The sequence below is a fragment of the Tiliqua scincoides genome, chromosome 6, assembly GCF_035046505.1.
Source record: "Tiliqua scincoides isolate rTilSci1 chromosome 6, rTilSci1.hap2, whole genome shotgun sequence".
NCBI classification, from domain to species: domain Eukaryota; kingdom Metazoa; phylum Chordata; class Lepidosauria; order Squamata; family Scincidae; genus Tiliqua; species Tiliqua scincoides.
This window is the reverse complement of record NC_089826.1, coordinates 23853645-23880893: the sequence shown is the minus strand read 5'-3', so window position 1 is coordinate 23880893 and position 27249 is coordinate 23853645. Positions and strand designations below refer to the sequence as shown.

Below are 27249 nucleotides of genomic sequence, written 5' to 3'. Positions count from 1 at the left end.
CATGCTTCACTACCAAATCTATATGCTTCGCAGGAGACAGCTTTGTTTTGTTTACAGGGTGATATTACTGCTTCTACCTTTACTACTTCTGCAACACCAACTAGATAACTTACTTGATTTTCCATTCCAAAGAAAAACCCGTGCTCATGATGGGCTAACAACCTTAGACATGGAGAAAGCTTTAGATCTTATTGATTCTCAGTGTGAAATCTTTGCTGCAACTAACCTTGTTATAGAGCTGCGTACAAATACGGTACCTGCTACATAAAGATATTACATGTAATGAAAAGACCAGTCTGTTGGTAATGGAGTGGTTGTGTTTTTTTTTTTTTTAAATCACATGCAACAAAGGAAAATGAACTGCAAACTAATCCATTTAAATTATTATGGAAAGGCATGAATGTATCTGACCCCCCATCTGTCTTTGTATACATTCATATAATGATTATAGCTTTGTTACAGAATCTGTCTTTCAAAAGCCCTATTAGCAGCATTTGATTCACGCATGTTCTGTAGCCTTCTTTCCCTTTCTTTCCTTGTAATTTTTCTTCTGGCTTTAGCAAGATAAACCTAAAGTTACAATGCTTAGAGTAGACTAACATTTTTGGCCAGCTGCCTTAGGCTGGATTACACAAAATTAGGAAGAATGGCTCCAGTGTATTATGTGTCTGCCTTGAGCTCTTGCTTCTCTGTGAAACAAATGCTTCAGCTTTCTAATAATATAAACGTTAAGGAATAGCATAGCTGTGGAATTAAAATCTTCCTTCCTTAAACCTGTCATCTATCCTCATTGTTCATGTGAATTTTGCATGGTTTTCTCTCTAATGGCCCAATCCTATTCAGATGCTGCACCAAGGCCAGCACAGTATTCCTGCTGTATCCTAAGCCTGTTCTGACAACACAATGCCAGTGCAGTCCTCACAATAACACTGGTGCAGCTCTTCCCAGTAATGCCGTCCATAGAAACCCCGACACAGCGCATCGTCCATGCATCATCAGTGCAATGTCAGTACATCATGCTAGTCACTGCGCTCACTTAGCCCCAACAATGACCAGAAAAGAACACCAGGGTAGACTGAGCAGGGGGGCAGGAGAAGGTGCAGGCTCCATGAGTGGCCATCACTGGAGGGACATGCCCATCCCACCAGCCACTAGAAATAAGCAACACAACAACAGGCAGCACCACAAAGTATGAGGAGACGCCCCAATGACTCTTCTGCACTCAGCAACAAAAGGGCAAAAGTAAAGAACAGCTTGGAATGTCCACACATAGGGTTCAAACATTTTTCCAGCATCAAGAGCAAGTCCATTGTCTGAATAAGGTTTAGGATATGGCATACATCAACTTCTGTTCATCCTTCCCCCTGCCTGGTTCATGTAATGCCCCAGTCGCCTCCCTGTTTTCACCTCCCTGCCAGCAGTTTCACCAGCATCTGTGCTATATTGGAGTGGCATTTTTCCAGCATTGCATCAGCCTGTGTAACATACCTATCAGTGAGCAGACTTCTGCACTAATGTGGCCATCATTGCACTGGCTGGTGTATCTTGAGAATAGGATTGGACTGCTAGTCCTTTTGCTTAACTCTGTAAAACCTTGGAGAAGAATCTGCTTTTACTATTTAAAACCTCTATCAGCTCATCTAAAGCAACAACTCATGGGTAGAGGTGTTTGTTTCTGGTAAGTAAGATAGGTTTACACCCAGTGGGTGCAATCCTATCCTACCCTGGAACAGGCAAGCCAAGAGGCTTGCGCTGTATCCAGCATGGGATAGGGGACCCAAAGTGGTTCAACCAAAAGTAAGGGAAAATTTTTTCCCTTACCTCTTGCGCCTCCTGAGGTGGCGCAAGTCCGAGGAGAGCAAAGAGGCTTGAAGCTGTTCCAAACTCCCTGGGAATGGGGGTTGGGATCCAGCATAACTGCTGAGTCCCAGCCCCACCTCCTGCTCCCCACCCTCCACCCTGGGGCCGCCCACTCTTCCCCTGCCCTGGAACGCCTCCCTCTTGCCTCCTCTCCACCTCCTGCCCACCCACCCCAGAGCCTTGCATAGGTCCAACTGGGCTGACGCAATGGTCGGTGCCTCTGTCAGTGCGGAGGCTTGTGTCAGGCTCCACAGGCCCGCACACCTCTGCACACCGGCCTTGCCGACTCCCAGAGAGGTGCAAACGTGCTAAGGCACGCTTGTGACCCTCCTGGGCCGGCGCAAGGGACTTGCACCGGCCCAAGTGTGCCTCTGGATTGCGCCCCAAGTCTTATTGAACACAATAGGCTTGTTTCTGAGAAAGATAAAAAACACCGTTTTCAAATTCCTGTACTCATGGGTGAAATTGACGGGAAGTACTATTACATTTAATAGATTATAGGTGAGCGTTTTGATCCTGTCGGAAGGATTTAGAGCTCAGTAGCCCTTAGAACCCAAATCCAGCCCAAATTAGATGAAACCTGATTCTGATGAAATTATTTGCTAAATATAAACCTTCTCTTAGAAATTTTCACAGGTGGTTTGTTTGTTTAATCATATCCTGTTTGTTAATGTTTCAGGGTGTAGATGGCCCAGTTGGTCCACATGGCCTTGCAGGCCCAAAAGGAGACCGAGTAAGTGCAAAATCAAACTCTTCTCAATTGCTTTAATAGTTTTTTGTTTCTTAGTTGTGGCATTCACTGGTTCATTATCTCTTAGTCTAACTCACCTCACAGGATGGTTGTGAATGGATGATATATATATATATATATATATATATATATATATATATATATATATATATATATATATATATATATATATATATATATATCCCTGAGCTTTGAAGTCAGGGTGAGATACAAGTGTATTAAATAAAATGCATAATGAAAAAGAAAATTCTTTTGCCATTTATCATGAACTTTGTTTATATTATGTTCTAGGGTGAAAAGGGAGTTATAGGAGATCCTGGGCCCAGAGGACCATATGGCTTGCCTGTAAGTTACATGACACTTTGAAAGAGCAATTCTAAGAAATTCTTGATTAAATCCCACCATGTTTTATGACCATTCATACAGAGAAATGTAATTAGTTTAAGAAGCTCAGGGTCACTATAATGAGGCCATCTCTTATCTCACATTTAGACAGATTCATATTCTCACTTGCGTCTATGCAAAAATAATAGAGTAGGTCTGACATTAACAGTGCCCAAACCCAGAATTAAGTTGTCCCCGTCCCCCAGTCCCCCACTTCGCACAACAGCTCCCATGTCCATTGCACTACATGTGTTATAACTTGTTGCAAGGCACTAGAATGCAGAAAATCCAGGCAATAAAATAGCCAAAGAGTGTACTGTTTTTGTTACAGATATCAAACCATCTCTCTGATGCAAAAAGAGTTATCAGCTTTCATTTCTACAAAGTCATTTGCTGTTAAATTTTTGACTTGTACTTGCAGCAAATTTGATACAGTTACTTTTTTCACGTACATAACCACAGCAGTCTTATCTTAAAATATAGTACATTTTTGCTGTGATCTTATGCATACTTAACTGAGAGTAAGCCCACTGAACATAGGACTTACTTCTGAGTAAACTTGTATAGAATTGTGCTGTAAGTCCAGGTAAGACTTGTATAAAAAGCATCTTTGTGTATTGCAATCCATTACACGTGACCACTAAATGCAGTATGCAGTGACTATCCTATGTCCCTATAAAATAACTTTGAAAGATACATCATTTTGGTTTTGCTTCAAATGAATACGTTCAGACTGAGTTAGTCCTGTTTTACTAAAACAGGACATTTGCAGAGATAAGAATATTGCTCAAAGAGCCATACAAGATTTAACTGCACATGCATTCACTTCCGTATCATTAACAAAAACCTGGCGTGCTAAAACATTAAGCTGAACATTAGAAAGCATTGCAGTGGTCAGGGGTAGAAATTATTATGGTTAATTGGGCAACCCAATCCAGCATAAATTCCTGCACAGTGATGCAGTAGTGCCAGTGCTGCAGGGGAATTTTGGCTGCTGGAGGTCTCCTCAAGGCAAGGGGATATAAGCCGCCTTGAGTCCCTTTGGGGAGAAAGGCGGGGTAAAAATAAAGTATAATAATAATAATAATAGTATTTGTTCCCTTGCTCCAGGGTAAGTCCCAGCAGCCTCAGTGGGTCAGCTAGGACCTGTGTCAGTAACATCACTGATGCAAGTCCGAGTTTATCCATGGATCAGTGGATCAGGCCCAGGAAGGGGCATATGGTGCATACTGGGGCTGCCAATCCTGTCCCCCTCCCAGGTCCTCTCTGTGTCTATGTGAGTGCCACGAGTGCAGGAGAGCTCTGGCCTTCCTGCCACTGCACCAGTTAGAAGCACTGTCAGAAAACACTTTAACAGAACTTTTGTGACAGCTTGAACCAGTGGAGCATGTGCTCCACCACTACAGCAGACAGATAGGACTGGGCCATTATTCTCCACTTGCTTCTCTATGAAATGTATACATACAACAGATTTTTTTTTTCCAGAGGCAATGGAATTGTGCAGTATGTAATTTGCTGCAGCTACAAATGTAGCTCTGTGTGCGTGTGTATATAAAGCCTTTATTGAGAAACTAATAATCACACCAGTATCTGGAGTAACAACTATGGATAAGACATCTACTCACTTGTACTTTTACTGGCTAATTGATTTCTGAAAGTATTAACCTACTGAATTTACTTCCATATTTTGTTTATGTCAGGTTAGGGTTTTTTCATAATGAAATTGGAAGTTGTCCTGATGCCCATCACCACACACAAACCACCTTATTTACAGAAAATATATGCCAAACAGGAGATCATGACATGTTGCCTATGCTACCCATCCACAGTACTGTATTCCAGAAGAAAGCGACTAATTTCAACCTTGCTAATGCTAAACCTGAACCTTGCTAATGATGATTTCTGCTTCAGTACCTGACAGTCATTGTGTGTTTCATGGAGGGGTTAATTACTTTTGCCTCATACATAACAGCAATCTGGTATCAGTTGGGTGGGTGGAATTTGCTCGGAGCGCCTAAGTTTGCCTGTGCTCCCTGTGATTCAAAGCTTCATTCTTGCTATGCCCCATCATGACATTAATGGACAAATACATCTGGTTTAAAATACTGAAATTTCTCCAGCTGTATGCTGGTTTGCTTTGTGCCTTCAGAATATTTCCAACATCTGGTTTGAAATTTTTTCAACAGTGTACTAGTTTATTATTTATTTTGATGGCACAACATAAACATTGTAGTAACAGCTGTTCAAATGAAGCTTTCATAATGACCTTCCTTTTAAAAAATAAAGATGAGAAACTGCAGGTCCCCCTCCACAAGCACCTATTACCAAAACTTCCCAAACCCCAACCAACGCATTGGGAAACAATCCAAATAACTACCTCTGAAAACCAACCAATGTGTGAAATGTCTACATATTATTACATGGAAAATATTTTGAGATTAGAATTAAGTCAGGTTCCCCCCCCCCACCCCCAACTTCTCAAAGTCAATATAGTCCTGGATTGTCTGCTTATATTTTGAACACTGATCCTGCCAACATACCTGCTCTTTAAGTTTTAAGTTCCTGGATCATCTCAAATGCTGTGATCCCAGAAGCACTTAGAACTAAGCTTCTAGCAAGTAAACGATTTCAATCTGTGCCCAATAACTAGCAGAAGCAGTGTCAGTTGCTAAAAAGTCATTAGTCCGGTTCAAATTAGAATTGTTTACAATGGTGAAATGTAGTCAGAAAATGGATTGTTTTTGTTTCACAGATGTGAGGGCATATTCCCTTTGCTTGGAGATATTCTCATGACTGTACAGGTGGATTGCATACTAATGCCTTCATCCCATGTAAGAATTTTGTAACATTTTAAGGCTGGAATCCTATGCATGCGTGCCTGAAGTAAGCCCCATGGAACTCTAAGAACCCTACTTCTGAGCTGATATGCATAGGACTGTGTTGTAAGTAGCCTTAGGAGCAAACATTTCAAATGGGAAATGTGTAGGGGGAGACATAACTCCCTCCCCAGCCACAATATTGCCATGATCCAACTTGTTTTCCTCCCCTCATCTCATTTTCAGTTTTGTTTTGTTTTTTAATGGCTCTCCCTTGTGACATCTGTTCTGGCTCTTACAGAAAGCAAAATCTTGTATTGAGCCAGGTTTTTTATATAAATGTGCAGGGTTTCAGTCTGATCAAACTTCAGTAACACAGAAAGTGCTGCTTCTTTGTGCCTGAAAAATTATTGGCAAGTGTACAGATAATAATAATAATAATAATAATAATAATAATAATAATAATAATAATAATAATAATAATAATAATAGTGTCTTGTCCCCACTTACACTGTAATAGCAAACAAACAAAAACCATCTATACCAACATAAATTATGGGTATGAAAAGCACTCTGGCATCTCAAATTTAAAATGACTCCTTTTTGCTGCCTGTCATTACCATTACCTTGAAAATCAAATGTTTTTTTTAACAGTTGATCATGTCCCAACACCACTGGCTCACTACCTTTTCTAGCACATGTTAATAAATGTCTTACGGCAGACTATGCTGGTTCCACTGAAGAGACTTTCCTAACTTCCTAAAGAGTGTGAAGAGACTCTCTGAACTGCCATCTTGCCCTGAGAAAATGTTGTTAGTACTGCTGGGTATTCAGAGCCCTTCATATATATTATCTCATGTATTGTTAGTGTAACCTTACAACAATCCTGGAAGCTAGGGTCAGAATTATTACTCACAACCATTGCCTATCTATGTAGGGTATTTCCTTCATTTTGTTTTCTAAGTAATGTTTGATATTCTTGATGGTACCTCCCATTTCAGAGCATCTTCTCTTTCACACGGGGGGGAGGGGGTTTCTGTGCTTCATTTTTGAATTCAGGGTGCAAGACTGAGTCTTAGGCACCGTACAATTGCTGTATATCTGAACAGACCTGGCCGACCTGAGCTAACCTACACAAAGCTTAACAAAATTAATATGGTTCTTTATTAGGGCAAAGATGGTGAACCTGGCCTTGATGTAAGTAATGTTTATAATCAGTTTGTGTGTGTGGTAGGTAAATGTCTGTTGTTGTTTTTTTCCTCTTGAGTAGTAGTTGCATGCTTGGAGCATGTTGCTTTTTCTCCCATTTGGTGTACATGACGATCATGCAGAGAATATACTAAACATTGCATTGTTGTTTGCCTTTAAATAATGATAGAGAAAAAGAAGCAAACACTTAGTAGTGCAAGGAGAACAGTGCTGAGAAAAGGCAGGCTTGTACAGCTCACCCTGAATAGTGCCACTAATAAGTACCTGCGGAAACTGAAGCTAATTAGAGCACCTCATAAGTGATGATGGAAAGTGCTACTATAATTATCCCAAGCCTACAAATGCAGTCAACAGTGCTTGAAAATGCAGCCACAAGGAGGGTGCAGCCTATAGCATTTCATTTGTGTGACTAGCTTCATACAAGGTTCTGGTGATTTGCACCTTGCAATTACAAGCTTAAGAAGAGAGCTTGTAACTGTGTGGCAAGAATTGTTCAAATCTAATAGGACTTTGTTTCGCACAAATACATGTCAAGTGGAACAGCCTCCATGCCACTGCGCTTTCAAGCTTTCAAGCTGTTTTAGCACCACTGATTGCATGAACCGCGCTTGAGTTTCTCCCTTCTTAACATAAGTTGCAACTGAACATTCCATATTATGTAGATTCTTTTGTAATGGAAGAAGATTATTGTAAGCTTCCCCCTACCTGATCAGCACCAGCAACCCCCAACTGAAACGCTTCTCTCTGGTGATTATCAGTGCCAGTTTGCATGTAGGAAAACAAAGGTGACTTTTAATCTATCTGGGCAGCTGAACCTTATCTTCTGAATGGCCTTTTTATTCTCAAATCATTTGGTTCAGTATTCTTGGTGTTTGCGTGTGTATGCATATAAGACAGCTAGAGAACAAAAACAAACCCATATATCAATATATAGAAGCCAATAGAGATATTTTTGTTCATTTTTTATAGGGTTTCCCGGGGCCTCGTGGAGAAAAGGGTGATGTAGGAGAAAAGGGAGAAAAGGTGACCTCAACACTATTAACTGTTGTTTCATTACATAGCCTAGTCAGCTGTCCTGTCCCAGTCCTATAATTTGTCCCATTAAGCTTGACTTTTCTTCCTTCTGTGTGCCAAAAGCCATGTTACAGATCTTTGCTAGACAAAGTCATCTGTCAGAACGTGAAACAAAGCTTCCACCTAGATCCAAAAAGGTCAGCAGTTTCCATAATGGGAGAGGAAAGCCTTCTCCTCCAAGACTCCTGACAGTCTGTGTTTGTTTATACAATAGTTACTGACAAGAGACATTGGAGTAGCAACAAGATAGGAGACATTGGACTGGATTGACAGCTTGTGTAAATCAATATAGGTCCATTGACTTCAATTAAAATGTGTGCTGTATTTATACTTTGTAAGCGTCTGGCTCATCACTGAGTAGACAAAAGCGAAATGAAAAACATCTGAGAAAATCTAGAGAAAGTTTAATGGCCCAATCCTGTCCACCAGTAGCGTAATGCATTCTGCCAGCTGACACTGACACAGAAGCACAGTAAAGCACTTTGCGACAGTGTTACTGGCAGATGTGACCGCATTACTAGCTGGTTCGCCTGCAAGAAGGCCAGAGACTTCCCATGTGCACGAGTGAAGGATACCCACCAAACCAGCAGGTAAGTCTGGTGCAGGGACAGGGAGAGGGTGGAAATGAGTGGAAGAGGGCAGCAATGAGGGCAACTAGTGGATGGATTGGACCAGGAAAAGGGCAGGATTGGTGGTGATGGTGTGCATCATAGCCTATCTCCCTTCCTGAGCCCAGTCTGCCTACGTGGAGCAACTCAGACCTGCACCAGTGGTACATCCAGGTTGACCCATAGCAACTGCTGGGACTTACCCTGGGGCAAGGGGACAAATGTATTCCCTTACCCCAAGGAGAACTCCATGAGCCAAAACTCCCACACATTATACAGCATATCCCACACCAGTTTCTGCTGCGTTACTGTGCAGAAATTTAGTTAGGATTGGTCTGTAATTTTGTTGCTATCAGTGGTCAAAAGCACACAGTTAAGCATATATTGTGTATGCAACTTCAACAAACCTAGCTTTCATTGGATTGCACCCACAATGTGACCACAATAATTAGAGATGATGTACAGGTGGGACCTCCATATGCGCAGATCTGGCTCAACACAGGTCCCCTGGATTCATGTTGAGCCAGATTCAGGCCTCTCTGAAGGCTACCAGAGCTGTGCTCAGGTCACCTCTGGAGGGCTTTCTGAATCCTGCAGAGGCAGTATGTGTCCACCCACTGCCTCTGAGGGCTTCAGAATGGTCCATAGAGGCAACAAAACACCACATCCAGTTATGTCAGTGGTTCTCGAACTTTTCCGGCTCGTGGCTCCCCTGATCCTTGTAGCCATTGGCCATGGCTCCCCATTACAACACCTCACCTCAGTTACCCCCAAAATGGGGATGAAGGTGTTATAATTATACACTAGAAACAAAAAAAAACAGCTGCCAGCACTCTGAGGCTGCAGTCCTAACTACACTTACCTGAGAGTAAGCCCCAGTGAACAAAACAGGACTTACTTCTGAGTAGACCTGGTTAGGATTGTGCCCTGAGTTTGTTAGCAGCACACCTGGAGGGTTTTGGGAAGGGAGGGGGAAGTGATGAATTTGCTGGGGGAGGGGAAGACTTTGTTTTGTGTGTATCTGCTAATTGCAAACTGAGACCCAGAGACTGTTTGGCTGCAATCCTAACCTCACTTTCCTGGGAGTAAGTCCCATTGAACACAATAGGACTTACTTCTGTGTAGACCTAGCTAGGATTGTGTCTTTTGTCTTGCAATAGCAGCCAACAGAGTACCCCCCCCCCAAAAAAAAAGGAGGCAGGAGAAAAAAGAGGGATGGCTGAAAAGGAATGAATATTTTTATTTTTTTAATCAATTTTTGGAGACAAAGCCATCAAGAGTGGGTTTTTTCTTTTTGAAGGGTGAGAAAAAAGAGAAAGGTGAGGATCCTTGGTTAACCTGACACAGACCCCAATCCTATGTAGGTCTACTCAGAAGTAAATCCCATTTGAGTCAATGGGGCTTACCCCCAGGAAGTGTGGAAAGGATTGCAGCCACACTGAGCAAGATTACAACTCACCCCCAAAGTAGATGGGGGCTGCTCACACACATACACCCCAACATGCAGATGCCACCCCTGTTCCCCCCAGGCAAGATGGAGGAATTTAGGCTGGGTCATTTGGACACCGCCCTAAGAGCAGGCTGGCTCCCTCCTTCCCAAGCAAGGAAAGAGTTCTCTCTAGGTCAGCTTCCCTCCCAGTTTGAAGCCCGCCAGGAGCGAGCCCTGTGCTGAGCCAGCCTTCTCTCCCACCTCCCCCCACCATAAGAACATAAGAACAGCCCCCCTGGATCAGGCCATAGGCCCATCTAGTCCAGCTTCCAGTATCTCACAGCAGCCCACCAAATGCCCCAGGGAGCACACCAGAAAACAAGAGACCTGCATCCTGGTGCTCGTCCTTGCATCTGGCATTCTAACTTAGCCCATTTCTAAAATCAGGAGGTTGCACATGCACATCATGGCTTGTAACCCATAATGGATTTTTCCTCCAGAAACTTGTCCAATCTCCTTTTAAAGGCGTCCAGGCCACATGCCGTCACCACAACCTGGGGCAAGGAGTTCCACAGACCAACCACATGCTGAGTAAAGAAATATTTTCTTTTGTCTGTACTAACCCCCCCAACACTCAATTTTAGTGGATGTCCCCTGGTTCTGATGTTATGTGAGAGTGTAAAGAGCATCTCTCTATCCACTTTATCCTTCCCCTGCATAATTTTGTATGTCTCAATCATGTCCCCCCTCAGGCAGTTCTTCTCTAGGCTGAAGAGGCCCAAACCATGTTTCACACGCCCTCCCCACCTCACACTGCCCCACCCACCTCGTTCACAGCTGAAGAAAAGCAGCAAGTCAGCAGGCAGCAAGTGCAGGCATAAGGGGCTGGTCATCGCGGATTCACTTATCCATGATTTTCAGTATCTGTGGGGCAGGTAACCAAGAACGGATCCCCTGTGGATACCAAGGCCCCACCTGTACTTGTTTCTTTCTAAATTGTATTTATAGAGGACTGATCCAGATCATGACCACAGCATAGTGAGAGGTTCCTTTAACCCTTTGCCCTTTCTATGGTCTCAAAACAAATTGCTTGGGAAAATATCAGTGGGGAAAAAGATAAGGAACATGGTAGGAGCAAACTGTTTAAGTCCCCGCCTTCATGCTGCAGTGCTAGTCCAGATGGGAAGATGGTTAGGTCCTATTTAGAAAGAAAAACCCAAAATTGCACATGAACAATGGTATGCTTAATATAATGTGTAGTTTGGCCATCAGTAGGTTGTAGACTTATTTAGTCAGACCATAATTCATATGTTGAAGTCAGTGATGTCAGATTGTAGGACTAAACTGTTAATAGTGACTACACACATCTTCTAGGAACAAGAAATGAATTAACATTTAGATTAAAATCTGGTCGTTAAAAATGGTAAACATTTCTCAAAACCAAATCCTCTTTAAATTGTCCAGTACAATTTTTCCTAACCACACATTAAAAGATTGTGAATCTAAGAACGTCACAAGAATTTCAGCAACTTAGGCAAAATAGACTGCAATCCTATATATACTTACCCAGGAGTAAGTTTCATTTGATGAAGAGGGCTTACTTCTGAGTAGACATGCATAGGATTGCAGTGATAGTAAATTGTGACAGTGTTCCCTGTAATGGATCTGCACCTGGGTATTCTCAAGGAATTATAACAGCTTTGGATTTCTTTGCAAGCAACTTTGAAATTTCTAATATAGCAGAATATAAAATATATACAATTAAATAGCTATTCACTCACACATAGCCCTACTCTACAAATTGCTGCTATTTAACCATGCCAACCAGTAGTAGGAACTATACATGTATTTGGAGTGTGTGTTTTAAACATAGCTCTAAGTGCACCTAACACGGGGTGGCATCCAGAGTAATGCTTCCATGAACAAAAGCACGCTCAGTAAACAGAAGATGCTTCTGAGAATGGAAGGGGGGTTTCACTTGTGCAAGACTTTTGCATGAATGGAATACTCCTTGGAGAAAGCTTTTGTTCACGGAGTGCAGCTTCTGTTCCTAGAAGCATTACTCTCAATGAGACACATGATCAGTGCATTAGTACAATGCATTATTCATACTTTTGTGACCACTTAAACGAAACCAAAATGCAGCTTTTCAATCGCAGTTCAGTTCCTTGACTCATGGTTCTCTCTGATGCAACATCCCTAAGTTCCTGAGCTGTTGCTTTCTTCTTCAAAGTACCACCGCAAAACGTTTTGGCACACAGATATTGTACATATGATGTAATACAGTATATCTCTCCATGGAAACATGTTTGGTTCTCATTGGAATGTTTGTATTTATGCCATAGTACATCATGTGTGTGGTGTAATGTCACTTTTAAAGTACGTATCAGTACAAGAATTCCAGCCCAATCCTAACGAGGGCCTGCAAAGGCAGAATGCACATTCCACAGGCACACACTGTTGCAAAAGCACTGATAAATGCTTTGTGACAGCACAAGGCCCAGGTGCACTGGCATGAAGGTCAGAGGCCTACTGGAGCAGGTAAGTCCAGTCCAGGGGCGGGGAGGAGGTTGAAGAGGAGAGGGAGAGGGCAGAACAAGGCAGTAATGGGGGCAAAGGGATCAAGCCCAAGAGGGGCACAGGATTGACAGCACCAGCGCACGCAGTACCCAAACCCCCTTCCTGGGCATGCGCCGCCTGCACAGATCAACACAGACTTGCGCAAGTGATATTGCTGGTGCAGGTCTGAGTTGACCCATTAAGCTGCTGAGGCTTCTCTCAGGGCAAGGGGATAAATGTTCCCTTATCCTGAGGAGACCTCCAGCAGCCAAAACTCCCCCACAGGATGCAGGATAGCCTGTGCTGGTGCTGCTGCATTGCCATGTGGGGATTAACGTTGGATTGGGCTGTGAATGTCTTATATTAACTTAAAGTCAAAGCCTAACTTGGTGGAGGTTATTAAGAGTTATGTCTATTATAAAGAACGTGTATCCTGCTCTAGATATTATTGTAATTATACAGGAATTTTATCAAACAGTTTATTTTCTGCTGTAAATGGATGCATAATATACAGTATGTGTTGGTGAGAAAATGGGTGAATGTCCACTTACTGTACGTTATCCTAATTATGTCTGCCTTTCCAGAGTGCAACCCTCCCTTCTCCTTTTACCTTGTTTCCTTATAATTCTTCTGTCTTTTTTACCCTTTTCCTTATAAATTAAATCTTTCCCACAGTTGTGACCATGGCAGTCCTCCTTTGGTTGCTCTTTATTTTATTTTACTAATTTTCGTGTTCTATTTTTTCATCTCTCTGTAATCTTCTTAATTTCTCCTCATTATGTTTTTAAGTACATTTATGTTTTTTAAAAAAGCACAAAAAGAGAAGCACTTTTGGTTTTGCTGAAAACTTTGAGTGAGCTTGAAATTCATTTACCATTGTGATCAATTTGGTCAGGTGTGAAATCAGTTACTAATCTCAAACTTTTGCCTATTGTATGATGATGATGTTGTCATTGTATTATATCTTTTAAGCATTTAAACAGTCAGCTGTTGTATTTGTTTTGATTTCCGATATTTCTATCAAATTCACACTCTTTTAGAAGATGTTGGTTTCAGTTCACATGATCAAGCATTTCGATTTCAAACTGGTAGTGTGTTATTTTAATCCATGAAGGATGCTCATAATATTTTAGAGAGTTCACTGGGAAACGAATATCTTTATATCAAGAAACCTGGATCTTCTGAATCCTTTTGCAGGGTTAGAAAAGGAAGCCAAACTTGATTCTCTAGGCTACCCATGAACCTTTTTTGAACCTTTATAGAATGACATTCACAGACTATTCTTGGCCAAATCCCTATTAGTACTAATAAAGAAAAGCTCATTTGGGAAAAAGGCATATCTGCAGCAAATTTACTTCATTAAAATCCACTAAAGTCAGTTCATCTTATTTTCCTGTCTTGTCCAACTTTATTCTATTCACCAAAGCTACACAATTGTTCAATTGTCATAAGCCCAACACTGGGCTTTGGAGTGAAGCTTCTTCTGGAAATGGAGTGTCACTTTGATCCACAGTAATATTTGAAGTAGCAGTGTAATTAGGACAACAGCTCTCTTCTTGACAAATAGCGAAGTTTCCATACAAACTCTAATGGAGTGTACAAATGTACACTACAAGCCCATATGCACAGGGTTTTCCATTCATTTCAGTGGAATGGGTTTCTTATGTGCACCAAGGCATGAACTTCTCTTTCCATTAAGAAGAATGGAGATGCTCTTGCTAATTGGCTCAGGTGCAATTCACCTTTCACTGCAGCAGAATGGAAACCTCTCCCACACAATTCCATATACATGTGCATAGAACATGATGATTGGGAGGTGAGCTGCATTTTCTTGGGAAAAGAACTATAGCCCTTTCTGGGTCAAATGAACTCTAGAAAAACAGCACCAGGTTACTGTAGTCAAACACGAATCAGGCCGTCACATCAGAGGTGCCATGCCTGCAAGTTTAATTGGTCAAATTATATTTGAAAAAGCTCTCAGATGCCTCTCAAATCATTATACATGCTTTGTAATTTCAAACCCTGCATTTGGATTTAAAGGCCCAATAATATATGACATCATTGCAGAAGCTCAGCAAAACCAGCTGATGCAGTTGACATGATCATCATATTTATTTTACCACCTAATGCATTGTGCACACTAGAACACAGTGTAAGTGTCCTTTCAGTCCTCCATTGGCTAAAACAATCTTTTAAAGCATATTTCTGGGTTTTTTTTTCTCAAAAGAATGAAGCATTTTTTGATCCAAACATTGTGTCCACAGGGGGAAAAGGGAAAGAAAGGCAAAAAGGGGCCTAAAGGGGAGAAAGGAGAACAGGGTGCCCCTGGATTAGATGCACCTTGCCCATTGGTATGTCTCACTCATGTATCAGATATGTCTCCTCTTACAGTAGATAATATAGTAGGATGAGTCAACATAAAGAGGAACACGCTGTAGCTTTGGGGTAACAGTTATCATCATTCAGGTGGAAGAAATCCTGAAAAACCAAAACAATTTAAATTGACTTGAGGCCTTTTTAAAACACTGCTTTGACAATTGCAAAATAGAAGCAGTACTGTGGGCAGACATTTGCTATCTCAAGGCCAATATCTGGGATAGGAGCTTTTGCTTGCCATGTGGCTACCAGCTGTGATTTGTGGCTCATTTCAAGGAATGTTTATGAATTATTGGCCACTACTCCCCTGAGCTTGTTCCTCTTTTTGTTCTGTTTTTTGTTTGTTTGTTCCATCTAAGTCAATGAAAAAGACATTTCTTAGTAACGTTGTAAGTTAATCTTTACAAACAGGGATTCCGTGGCATTAAGGGGGAAAAAGGGGAGCCAGGCCAGCCTGGCCTGGATGGGCTGGATGCCCCTTGCCAATTGGTACAGTATTGCTCTTTCCTACCAACCCTGCATGTGATTCCTGTGTTTCTAATGTCAAGTGTGAAATGACCAGACTTTACATTATCTGTTCCCATACATGCATGTGCATGGTCGAACTGGCTGCTTTGGTGATCATAACAGTATCCAGATATCTCACATCTTAGCAACATTTGCAGCGTAACACTAAGTATTGTTGACCTGCATTATATGTACTTCTAAGTTTCTTTTATTCCAACATTTGCAAAAAGTACAGTTTTTCCCTTAGATTTTTTTTGCCTTCCTTTCCACCACAACCACAATGCCTTCTGCCTTACTTGCTATGAATGAAATTTTCCTCCCTGCTGAGAAGTACAAAAAGTCAATGCCCAAACCCCCTGACTTATATAATGTATTGCAGGGGTGCTCACACTTTTTTGGCTCGAGAGCTACTTTGAAACCCAGCAAGGCCCGGAGATCTACCAGAGTTTTTTTTACAATGTTTGCGCCATCATAACATATAACATTTATGTGTACAATGTATGTTGGTGTACCTTGAGCCCCACTGAGTATAACAGGACTTACTCCTGAGTAGACATGCCTAGGATTAGGCTGTGAGGCTGCAATCCTAGCCACACTTACCTGGGAGTAAGCCCCATTGAGTACAATGGGCCTTACTCCCGGCGTTTCCTCCCAGAGGCACCTGAAAGGGGGGGGTCGGCACTCCGCGATCTACTCATTTTGCCTCGCGATCTACCGGTAGATCGCGATCCACCTATTGAGCACCCCTGATGTATTGCTTTTATGCTGGACCTGAACCTGGTGGGGAATTGTACTCTAGCTTGCTCTTGAATATTTTACACATCTAAGTCTTGAGTATGTTTGTCATTGGGAAAATTCAAGGTTGGGCACAGGAAGAAATTACTCCCCAATCCTACCCCCCCCCCCACCACCCATTGGGGGTAAGTAGAAATATTTTTTACTTATCCATCCCCCCCCCGGGGTAGGCTGGCTGATTTTGTATGGGTCTCCTTGGACCTTTGCCAGCCATTTTGCTGGCATAAGGCCAACAAAAGAAAGGGGGAAGGGTGGACTGAGAATGAGAGGATTGGATCCTGGTGCAAGTCACTGCCGCTGAGATCTACCCCCTCTCTCCATCTCTCTACTCTGAAATTCCTCTGCCCACCCCCTCCCCACCCATTCCACACCTCCATTATCAATTTACCAGCACCAGTGGAAGCTTCAATAGCCACTGCTGTGCACACCACACAGCTGCCCATTTGCTGCAGTGGCTTGGAAGCACACAACAGTGGCCCGGTTTTTGGCATAGGTCTGGGACCCTAACTTCTAGTTCTAAACATAGAAACGTGAAATCAGTGGGACTTGCCTGTAATCACACCAATATAGTTGTACCACCATGCACAGAAATTACTCTGAGTCAGTAATGTTTGAATGTGCAGGAATTCCAGTGTGCCCTTAGAGCTCTTTCCTTGCCTGTTACGACTTCCTCATTAACTGTTTAATTGAATGGTGAAATACACACATATGGATGGTGGAGCTCTAGCCATGATATGGAGTGGACAAAAATCAAGACCACAGATTTTGCAATACACACAGAGTTATACATGATTGGGAATCACTCCAGTTTGTTAAGGGAATGCTGTGCACACAGACAATCATATTGTGTTTGGTGTAAGGAGCTACTCTTGATTTTGAAGAAGCCAGAGCAGGCCCTTCTTATGGGGGATCTCCACATATGCACAGTGCTCCATAGATGTGAATAATGCAGCCAATGTTATTAAGAACAGAATACCAATGGCAGCTTCCCTTTTAACACAAATAGCAGTTTCAGGGTACGGGGGAAGTTTTTCATTAAAAATTGTATTTTTTTTAACTTTCAAAAAAAGTGTCAAAAATTCCATTGTGATTCCAATTCTGATTGCTCCTGCCCCATCCCAAGGGCTGCTAAAGTGAAACGAAAATTAAGCCACAAGGTCAAACTACATATTTAACTTAGCATGTATTTTGTCCCAGTCTTCCTATGTAAAATTAGACACATAGGCAGAAACTTGGTCTTGATGAACTGGCCTGTGTGACTGTAATCACCATGATCCAGTGGTGCAGTAAGTGGGGAGTGGGCCGCTCCGGCTACCAGGCCACAGTGGGTGCTGCAAAAGGCCCCCAAGATGGCGGCAGTGGCAGCCATCTAAATGGTCTAGAAACACTTCCACAGTGGGTGTAATGTCACTGCTGCTGCCGCCCCTTTCTTTGGAAGGAAGGGAGCAGCAGCGAGATCACATCCGTTGCTGCAACTTCTAAGTGTTTCTTCGGCTTCTTCAGAGAAGAAACTGCTTGGACCGGCTGATCTTTCACTGTGCTTCGATAACAGAGCACAATGAAAATTTTTACCAGGGATTAATTGGTGGTGACATCATCATGAGTCACCGTCCTGGTGACATCATAAGCCACTGCCATCAGAAAGTAAACTTCTTCAGACTTGTGTAAAGAGTGAATGGCCTGCAGCCCAATGCCCTCACTGTCTTTGTTTCTTAAATGTTTCCAGTGTAACAGTCTTTCCTTTGAAACTTAATTTCCCACAATATACACAACATTTCCTTACTCTATGTTAGCATGAATTCAAGCTCCTACCTATACTAAAATTCTACTCGTTTATCCCTCTCCCTTGTACCAATCTGGCAACACTCTTTATTTTCAATATTGCCAAAATACGTTTTGTTTTTTGTTTTCATTTTTAAAATCAACATGATGTACACATTTCTAGAAAATTCCAAATACTTTTTAATGGTTAGTAGTTAGATTTGATCTGCATGTTCTGATACTGTTTGTATAGTTAAGCACGATTCTCTATAGGTGAATGATAAAGTTAAATAAGTTTTCTTTCAATTTTAATTGAAATGTTCAGGAGAAGCTTTATCTGAGTTCATAGACCATATTATATTTGGCTTGCCTCTGATTAATGTTAACCTCTAGTTCATGTATTTGGTTGCAAGTAAATCAAGCATGCCTTCATAATTCCTAAAAACATGTTTGCTTTTGCTGTATCATTTCTTTCTGGATGTTCCTGTTGCTGATGAAGGAAAACTGCCCTCCAAATATACAGCTATAAGACAAAACTGACAGATTACTGAGGGCCCAATCCTATCCAACTTTCCAGTGCCACTGCAACTGCAATGCAGCCTGGAGGTAAGGGAACAAATGTTCCCTTGCAGGAGGCCTCCATAACTACCCTCCCACCACAGGATGCAGCACACACCCCATTGGCACAGCTACACCAGGCCTGGAAATTTGGATAGGATTTGGCCCTCAGGCTGCAATCCTTTACACACTTTCCTGGGAGTAAGTCTCACTGAACACAGTGGGATTTATCTCTGACTAGACATGCATAGGATTGTGTTGTAAGAACACTTTTTGCTCTGGTTTTAAGGATCCCCCCCCCCCCAAAACAGAAGGAAATCACCAGGGTGTCTCAGAATTGTTGACAGATATAAAATCCCAACATATAATACACAATTGTTCACCCTTGTAAATGTGCACAGTCCAATGTTTTCCATCACTTATAGACCAATTGTGTAAATTTATAGGGGTGTGTTACTTAACAACAGGGATAAGTGTTTCTCTGATCCCATTTGGTATGAGATTAGGTTGTTAAGCAAACATTCAGTCCAAGCTAGTGCCTTTGTTGTGTAAACAGACACTCCCTGTCAGATAGGAGCTGGCTGCACAGGCTACTGGCGACAGATTGCCTCTTCTTTGCATTAAGAGCCTCTTTGTTCTGTAAACAGACACTTTGCTGCAGGTTATGGGAGACCTGACTGCCTCATTAAGAGCCTCTGTTTTGCTTTGACCACCATATATGCAGTCCATCCTTAAGCAATGCACGCCTGTAATGTAATGAAAATGTTCCAGGCTTGGTCCCACTAATTCTTAGTCTGGGTAAACTGGGATGACAAATAGGCTACCCCAGCAGAACTAGAATTCTAGGAGTTAACGTGACTAGTGCCAAGATCCTAAATATTTCCACTGGTCAATTTTTCTGCAGTGTCATTGTTTCTGATTCTGCACTGGTGCAATAGACAGGATACCATCTGATTAACCATCTGGCATAGCAGTTCTTAGGATCTATTTAGGACTGGTCTACCTACTTCAGATCACAGCAATGAAGACAAGAGATATAAATAAACTTAAATTCAAGTACAGGTTAGCATCGCTTTGCAGTGCTCCAACCAGTGATGGGCTACATATACAACGCTGCCACTTGTCCCTGCACACGCACCCAAGCCTCCCCTTGCCTCCGTAGGCTTTTCTGAGCCTCACAGAGCCTCAAAGAAGCTCAGAATGCCCAAAACGCTCAAGAGACATGACTTCTAGTTTCCTTGGGACAGGGGTGCAGGTTCACATCCCTGTTGCTAAGCGACACAAAACTGCACTTTGCAACTTTTACAAGGTTGTGGATTAGGCTCATATGGGCAGATTGCGAACCTAAATGACAGAAATTTAATGTCCCTTTAATTATTCTTTCAGTCTTGATAACTGGCCAAGATCCACAGCACCTCATAAAGATGCTTACGTACATGCAGTGTAGTTTCAGCGGTCTCACTTCCAATCAGAGCTCCCACACCATCCAACAAGCTGCTTCTAAATCTTAGGGAACATTTGGGAATAGTCTTTAGTGTAGAATAAGAAGTTATGAACAAACAGGATCACAAGTGCTTGGACATAAGCATTAAGATACTTCAGATTCAGAACCTTTATTAGTATATAATAACATACATTTGATAACATATTATCGTAAAGCTACTTGGGCAAAGAGCACAGAGCCCAGTCAAGATGGCACTTGTGCAATAGTTCACTAAAATTTAGGAACTCCAACAATCGCCAGTTATGTCAAGCCCTCCTTGACATACATTCCTGATATACCTACGTGAACTTACATTCCTTTGAATTTATAGTGTTCTCATTTTTAAAATTGTCACTGAAAATGTGCCAGCTTTTTTGAGTATAGGTAGCCTATAACCAAATTTGCTTAATCTGGTGACAGTAATACTCCAGATAGAAGTGATATTCATGAAGCAAGGATATTGCTGCTCATTCTAATTTATCATTTCCCAGGTCTACCTAGTTCTGTCCATGTGGACTAACTAGTTCAGCTCAACGTCATAGTTGATCCCAGGAAGACAAACTGGTGAAAGCCACCTACAGCATGCTTATTGCTGGACTGGGACCCTCATTGATGTTATTCCATAACCGCTATTATTTGTGGCTCTGTGTTGACATCAAAGCCATGAATATATTTGCATGAAATAAGGCATTTTAAAAACACACCTTTATGGTGTTCCCGTCACTAGTCATCTATCATTGATTCTTTGCAAAATCTGAAGATACCTTAAGAAAATCTCCATGCATCCTACCCATTCTTCTATTGAATGTTTGAATTTTACTCATCTTATTGATGACTTGTAATGTGAGGGATATAGAAAGAAGCGGATGTTTGGTAAAATATATTACCAAGCTCAATAATGCATTTTTGAACTTTCTCCTTGAAACAGGGGCCAGATGGATTACCAATGCCAGGCTGTTGGCAAAAGGTAAGACCCTGCAAATTTCTTCTGCTTCCACTTTTTAATCCCTTCAATATATTTCTCATTTGTCCAGCACCAGTAGATAGAAAGAAATAATGTTGTCAAAGGCATGTCAGAATATTAACAGAATTCTTAGATAGCATAAAGGGAAGTTGCACAAACTTTGGGTAAGAACACAACTGCAGCACTGGAAAAACAAAACTCTTGTTCTGGGTTATTTTTTTTAATTGTGCATGTAGCTAAAGAAATGACATTTGTGTGAAAAGTTCTACATAATATTTATATAGTTGGTGCAGTCACTTGATTACTACAGTACTAACCTCACCAATGTGTTTCTTTTTTGTTTTTGTTTCTTTGCAGTGATGAATCTAACTTTGCAAGCATGAAGTTGTGTATATAATGCTCCAGCTCTTGTATTTATAGTTGAAAATGGAACAATTGATTTTACAAGTCTGAAATATGTTTACATGTAGCTGCTTCTACTTGTTTGCAGTAGTCCATGTGTAGATCTATTCTTCATGTACATCTGCAATCCAGCAAAGTATAAACCGTACGGGGAAACATACAAAATTATTATTCACTCTACAGAATTAATCTCTATAGAGTGATCCGTCATAGACATTTGTTTCTGCAATTTTCTGTTTTCGTTTCTGGTTTGGCTTGTGGATCTGCATGGACTACAAGTGCCATGACCTAGTTTACATGAAATTGTGACCAAATATGAGCTCAGTCCTATGAAGTGTACTGTACCCGATTGCCAGTGGACTATAGCAACTTTGCCTCCACGTTCACTTTCACAAATTCCATCATTGGTTCATATTCCACCTTCCCCTTGCTTGTGCTGACTAAAATCAAAAGCATGGCTTATGTGCCAAAACCGCTTGTTGTGTGATCATCTCATGTGCTACAATGGCTGCATATAATGACTTTTGGTTCAGGCATCTGAATTGTTCTTTTTGTCATCTCAAGGGAGTCACACCATGGCTCATAGCAAAAAAATGATATGAGGAGGAGATTAGACAGTGATCTCGATTTGGGCGGAACTACAGTTCCTTCTTGACGGTGAATGGCTTTCAGTCTTCTGGGTCATGGAGCCACCTTTGTCAGAAAGGATGATGCCTGTTCATCAGCCTGCATTTGCTTGCACTGCTCACAGTCACAAGACTGGATTTCAGCATCGGACCCTGTCGGCTGTTCAACCCAGGAGGAAAGATGTGTGAAGATCTTGCTTTGCAAGTAGGCTGAAAATGTTACAGAGAGATACCAAATGGATCAGTTGATAGGCGTTAGGGTCAACTGGAGGACAACATGGCCTTATTCAAGGATTGATGCAATACGTGTTTCACATATTGCGTTTTGGGATTGTGAAGGAAAAAGTATTCTTGGCAAAAGATACCATAAAATGCCTTCCTCTAAAATAATGGAACAAATATGACTTTATATGAATTACCGTTTGGGTTTTAGAAGTTCCTGACTACATGACAAACATTTGTAGGATTTTGGAAGAGACACAGAATTTTGTTTGTTTGCTTCATGCTTCTGTTGCTAACCTCTCTTGAATTCATGCTTACAAACCCATGTATTTTGAAAAAGATATTTGTGTTCCGTTTTTTTCCATTCTTGGCTTTTGGGGGAACTAGAAGGCTTTCACCACTGCAAAGCACGTATTAGTTTGAATTTTTGTTTCTTTGGAAGTTCATTTATTCATATGGCTCTTTATTTTCTACATTTGATATGTTTTTGGGCTACCATAGCCTGATGAATGTGCAATTCAGAAGGGAAGAATGATTATTGCATGATAATGACAGTAACTTTAAATTTTCTTACTGTTAAATCCATTATTTTCATCTGAATTTTAATTACAAAGATAATTGCTTCATTTCTCTATTTTAAACACATTTGTTTCACACGTTTGTTTTTATGCCTGTCATAAGGTATATTTGGAGGCAGCCTGAGAAACTAGTTTCCCACTTTGCTTTTCAAAAAAAAAAAGCCAATGTTGAAATGCTTACTATGCTTTCTGTGCATTCATAAAAATTTGTGTTTTTATGTCTGACCAAATAAGAGATTTCATAAACATGTAAAAATTATGTCTGCAGTATGAAAGTGTGTTTTTATCATGTAATTATGTTGTTCTGGAAGAAACTATCAGTTGATGAAAAATGTAATGTATATTATCTTGAAAACAGAGTTATAACAATTACACTACCAAATATTAGTTCCATACTGCCTTATTCCCCATAAACAGAGTCCACCCTCTAGACTTCACATTTATTTTTTTTAATCTAAATTTCAGTTTCAGATATCAGAGTCATTATTAAGAAATACAATTGTCTATTAAAACAATATCCCTTTTCCAGGAATGGGAGAATTTTTCAGTGACAACTTTAACCTTGAAGTGTTCATTTTAAGATTTCTAACAACTAGTTTGCCAGTGGTTCAGCAACATACTGTGAGCAGTTGTGGGCAGGGGTTCAAATGCTCAAGGAACTTAGGCAAAGGGATATTTGCCTTTGCTAAAAGTTTTACTTTGTTTGTAATATTATTTTTTATTGTAAGCTGCCCCAAGTGTACGGAAAGGCAGGATTTAAATGTTTTCAATTCAACAAATCAAATTCCTCAGTTTTGGTTTAGTTTGATATTACAGATTATTAAATCTCAAATTAGTCCATTTATGCTCTTCGTTATGCACAAAGGATATACCCCTCTCCTGTCTGAGTGCAGTGCCCGTGCATGAAGGATTCCCTATGGGGCTAAAGAGAGCTCAGTTTCTTCTCTCCCTGCACAGGTGCACATATGGTCACAACAGAGCAGGCAATAGGAGACCTCCCTGACATATCCCTATCCAGTGCTTTCCATTCATTTGATTGAATTACATGAACTCTGTTAACTTGACTAAACTGAACTGAGCAATTCTCATTATCACTTTCAACCTGGGGGAGTTACAGTACATGTTGCCAACCATATCAGAGCTCATGAATCATCTGCATGAATTATGAACACAGTCAGATAATACGTCACAGTCCCCCTTTTTCTTTAAAACACGCACAGACACTTATTTGTTATTGCCCAATGGCAAACAACTGCTTAGTACAGGCCACTCATTCGATGGTTAATAATAATTCAAATACTTTTGCTTCATAATGGAAGTCCATTCCATCATGATGGTACCAGAATGGTAGACCTGCACTGTAATCTATTAGTTTCAGTGCAATCTCTTATAAGCTTACTCAGTTCAGTGGGGCTCACTCCCAGGTAAGTGCATATAGGATTGCAGTCTTAAATTATTAACAAATCACAAGCAATACTGAAATGGTGCTTGAGCCTTACAAGTATTATTCTTTATTGCTTAATAAAAGTGCAAATAGCTCAATCTGATCATACAATCACTTTCTGAAGACTTGCAGTGCCTGCCTGTGTTCATCCTTAACAATTAATTTGGTGAATATATATATTCTTACAATGTATTCAGGGTGGCCAGTTATGTTTAGCCATTAAAATAGCAACCTTCCTATAGACTTCCTTTGCATTAATTTTTTTAGGTTTTGTGATCTATTTTTCACTGCAAACATTGGAAACAATGCAAGTTTTTGTTTGGTTATAAATTATCTTGCACCTTGCTTCTGTTACTGTTTTCTCTTTTTCAGTATTTATTTACTACGTATTTGCATAGCTCTATTTTACTTAAAGAAACAATATGCTGAAAGCCAGATGTTTCAGATTAATCTTACTTTTAATTTCCATAAATTTAAAAGCTGATTTTCTTTCATTTCCATAAACTGAGGAACTGCTATATCTTTCAAGGTGCTTAGAAAACAAATAAGTGGAAAGGGTAAGGTGTGAGCAACAGTTTGTAGAACATCCCAAACTACCTATTTTCCAGCTCTGACATAAGGACAATGCAGCTCCAAGGTCAGGGAACAAACATTGCCTTACCTTGAGGAGGCCTTCATGATTGCCCCCCAAATGCAAGATGCAGCATATGCCCCACAGGTACAGCAATGCCAATGCTGGAAAGTTGGTTAGGATTGTGCCCTAAGTGTATTTGTTTTTCTCTAATCTACTTGTGGTTTTAGGGTCACTAGAAGACATTATATAGATGCTGAATTATGTAGTGTTTCCTATTGTACCTGTGAGGTATAAGTATTCTAATCAGAGGCTCCCTTGGCATGTAGATGCTTCAGTTGTGTACTGCAATCTTTCCTATATACTTCCCTATCCTTTTACTTAAATGGGGAAGAAAGATCCATGCGTTTACAGGTTCTGCTCAACTGGTGAAATTAATGTAACCACAAAGGAGATCTACCTGCACACTGAAGCACCCCAGAGTTCTGGGCTGGAACTATTTTATATATAGACACACACACACACACACACACACACACACACACACACATATCATTTTTATTATGATTAACATTGGCAGAGCCAAATTGGCAATTAACATTGGCAAAGGCAAATCTGCATGTCTGCCTAGGAAACAATAAGTATTCATATATAAAGACTTGAAAAATGTTGTCCTCCAAAGTCAGTATTCTGTACAGTATTGAAAGGATTTAAGCTTTATATAGTACTGGAAAGTCATATATTAGGCCTTGCTGTTGTGTTATAATTTAAGTAAGTTGATTCCCGTTTATTAAGGGAATCCATTGATGGAATTTTGATACAAAAAAATAAAGCCCACAGATTTTTTTTCAGGTTTATTAAGAACAAGGAAAGTTACAATCCAGATACATTCTTGTAGGTCCTGATTCACCTTTTAGAATCACTGGATAGAACTGCATATAGAGCATTGTTGACTATGAAAAAATGTTGTTGGATATGTTTTATGTAATGGAATTGTTCTCTTCTTATTTTCAAGAGTAAAATGAATGAATGGGCACCCTCAATTACAGGAGAATAAGGGTTGTGATGACATGCATTTTCTTTGCAAGCTTCTTAACCTCCATTTTTAAATATCTTTTATTTAAGCTAAACTCTTCTCTTTTCACCAAAAAAACCCCTAGTCTGAAAAAAGTATTAAAAGTCAACATGGTCTCTCAGAAGCTGCAGACACCTGATCCATTTTCTTGCAACTGGTAACAAAACAAAGCTTGTATTTAATTTTCTTGCATGGCAATTCATATATATTGAATGATTCAGTACTATGAAAGCAGAGATGCATGTTTCAGACCACCTGATTGTTAGCTAAGCATTACAGACATATGCCTCTCCCTCATTTCTGGCAGCTGTGGTTTGAACATATGACATGATCAACAAAAAAAGGAAATGGGAGTTGAAGCGGTTGAGACTTCCAGAATATTAAAGTTTGTTTGAGGGGATTTTTGTTTGTCTTGATATCCTGTTAATTATGCTGCTCAGAAACAGAATTATCTTTCTTTGGAGAACAGGGGCCTTATTCAACCTGGGACCTTCATTGTTTTACCTCTTTATGTTTTTAGCTAAAAATCTGTACAAACTTTCTCAATCAGACTTGGTACTCGTCCAAGACACATTGGACACATTTGATTTGGGGAAGAATTTATGTTTTGCATATATTTAATGTTGGCCACAATCAACTGGGACTCTCTCTTGTGCAAATGCTAGTGAAATGGATGGGAGTTGCACAAGAGCACTACCATGGTGTTGCACAACTCTCATTTCAGCGGAGCTTGCACAAGAGAACTTCCTAATGAATTGTGCCTATTCACTGTGGATATTATGCCATTGTACATGTTTGGGAAAATATAATATGCAACCTAGTAGTTTTTGAAAGGTGTATGTATCTGACTTTCTGTCTTTTGGAAAATATATTTTTATTTGTATTTTTTACTTTTTTATAAATTGATCTGTATGTGCAGTTATTTTAATATTTCACAGTGGTTTCTTAAATAAGGAAGAAGGAGGAAGTCTCAATTAAGGGTGAATTTTCATTTTTTTGTGAAAAACATAGAGGTCATTTTCATATTGCATATTCTGTGTGTCATATGACTGTAAAAACAGTTTGGTTATGGTTGTGTAAATAATTGCAAGATTAAAATCACCATTCTGAATTGTAATACATATATATTTTATTGTGGCCTCTGGTTCAGACTTAATTCAAGACTGAGCCCTATAAACCAATGACTCTTCTTTCATA

General features: G+C 40.5%; 1 protein-coding gene across 1 annotated transcript in view; it reads left to right on the top strand.

The window, feature by feature from the left end:
• The window catches only part of COL25A1 (collagen type XXV alpha 1 chain), a 425608-nt gene that overhangs the window by 388724 nt on the left and 9635 nt on the right, over positions 1 to 27249 (top strand). Inside the window, exons 33-38 of the mRNA XM_066632336.1 lie at positions 2540 to 2593; positions 2903 to 2956; positions 6982 to 7008; positions 7990 to 8043; positions 15478 to 15555; positions 21099 to 21137. Coding sequence (XP_066488433.1) covers positions 2540 to 2593; positions 2903 to 2956; positions 6982 to 7008; positions 7990 to 8043; positions 15478 to 15555; positions 21099 to 21137 — 306 coding nt within the window. The remainder of the gene's footprint in view (positions 1 to 2539; positions 2594 to 2902; positions 2957 to 6981; positions 7009 to 7989; positions 8044 to 15477; positions 15556 to 21098; positions 21138 to 27249) is intronic.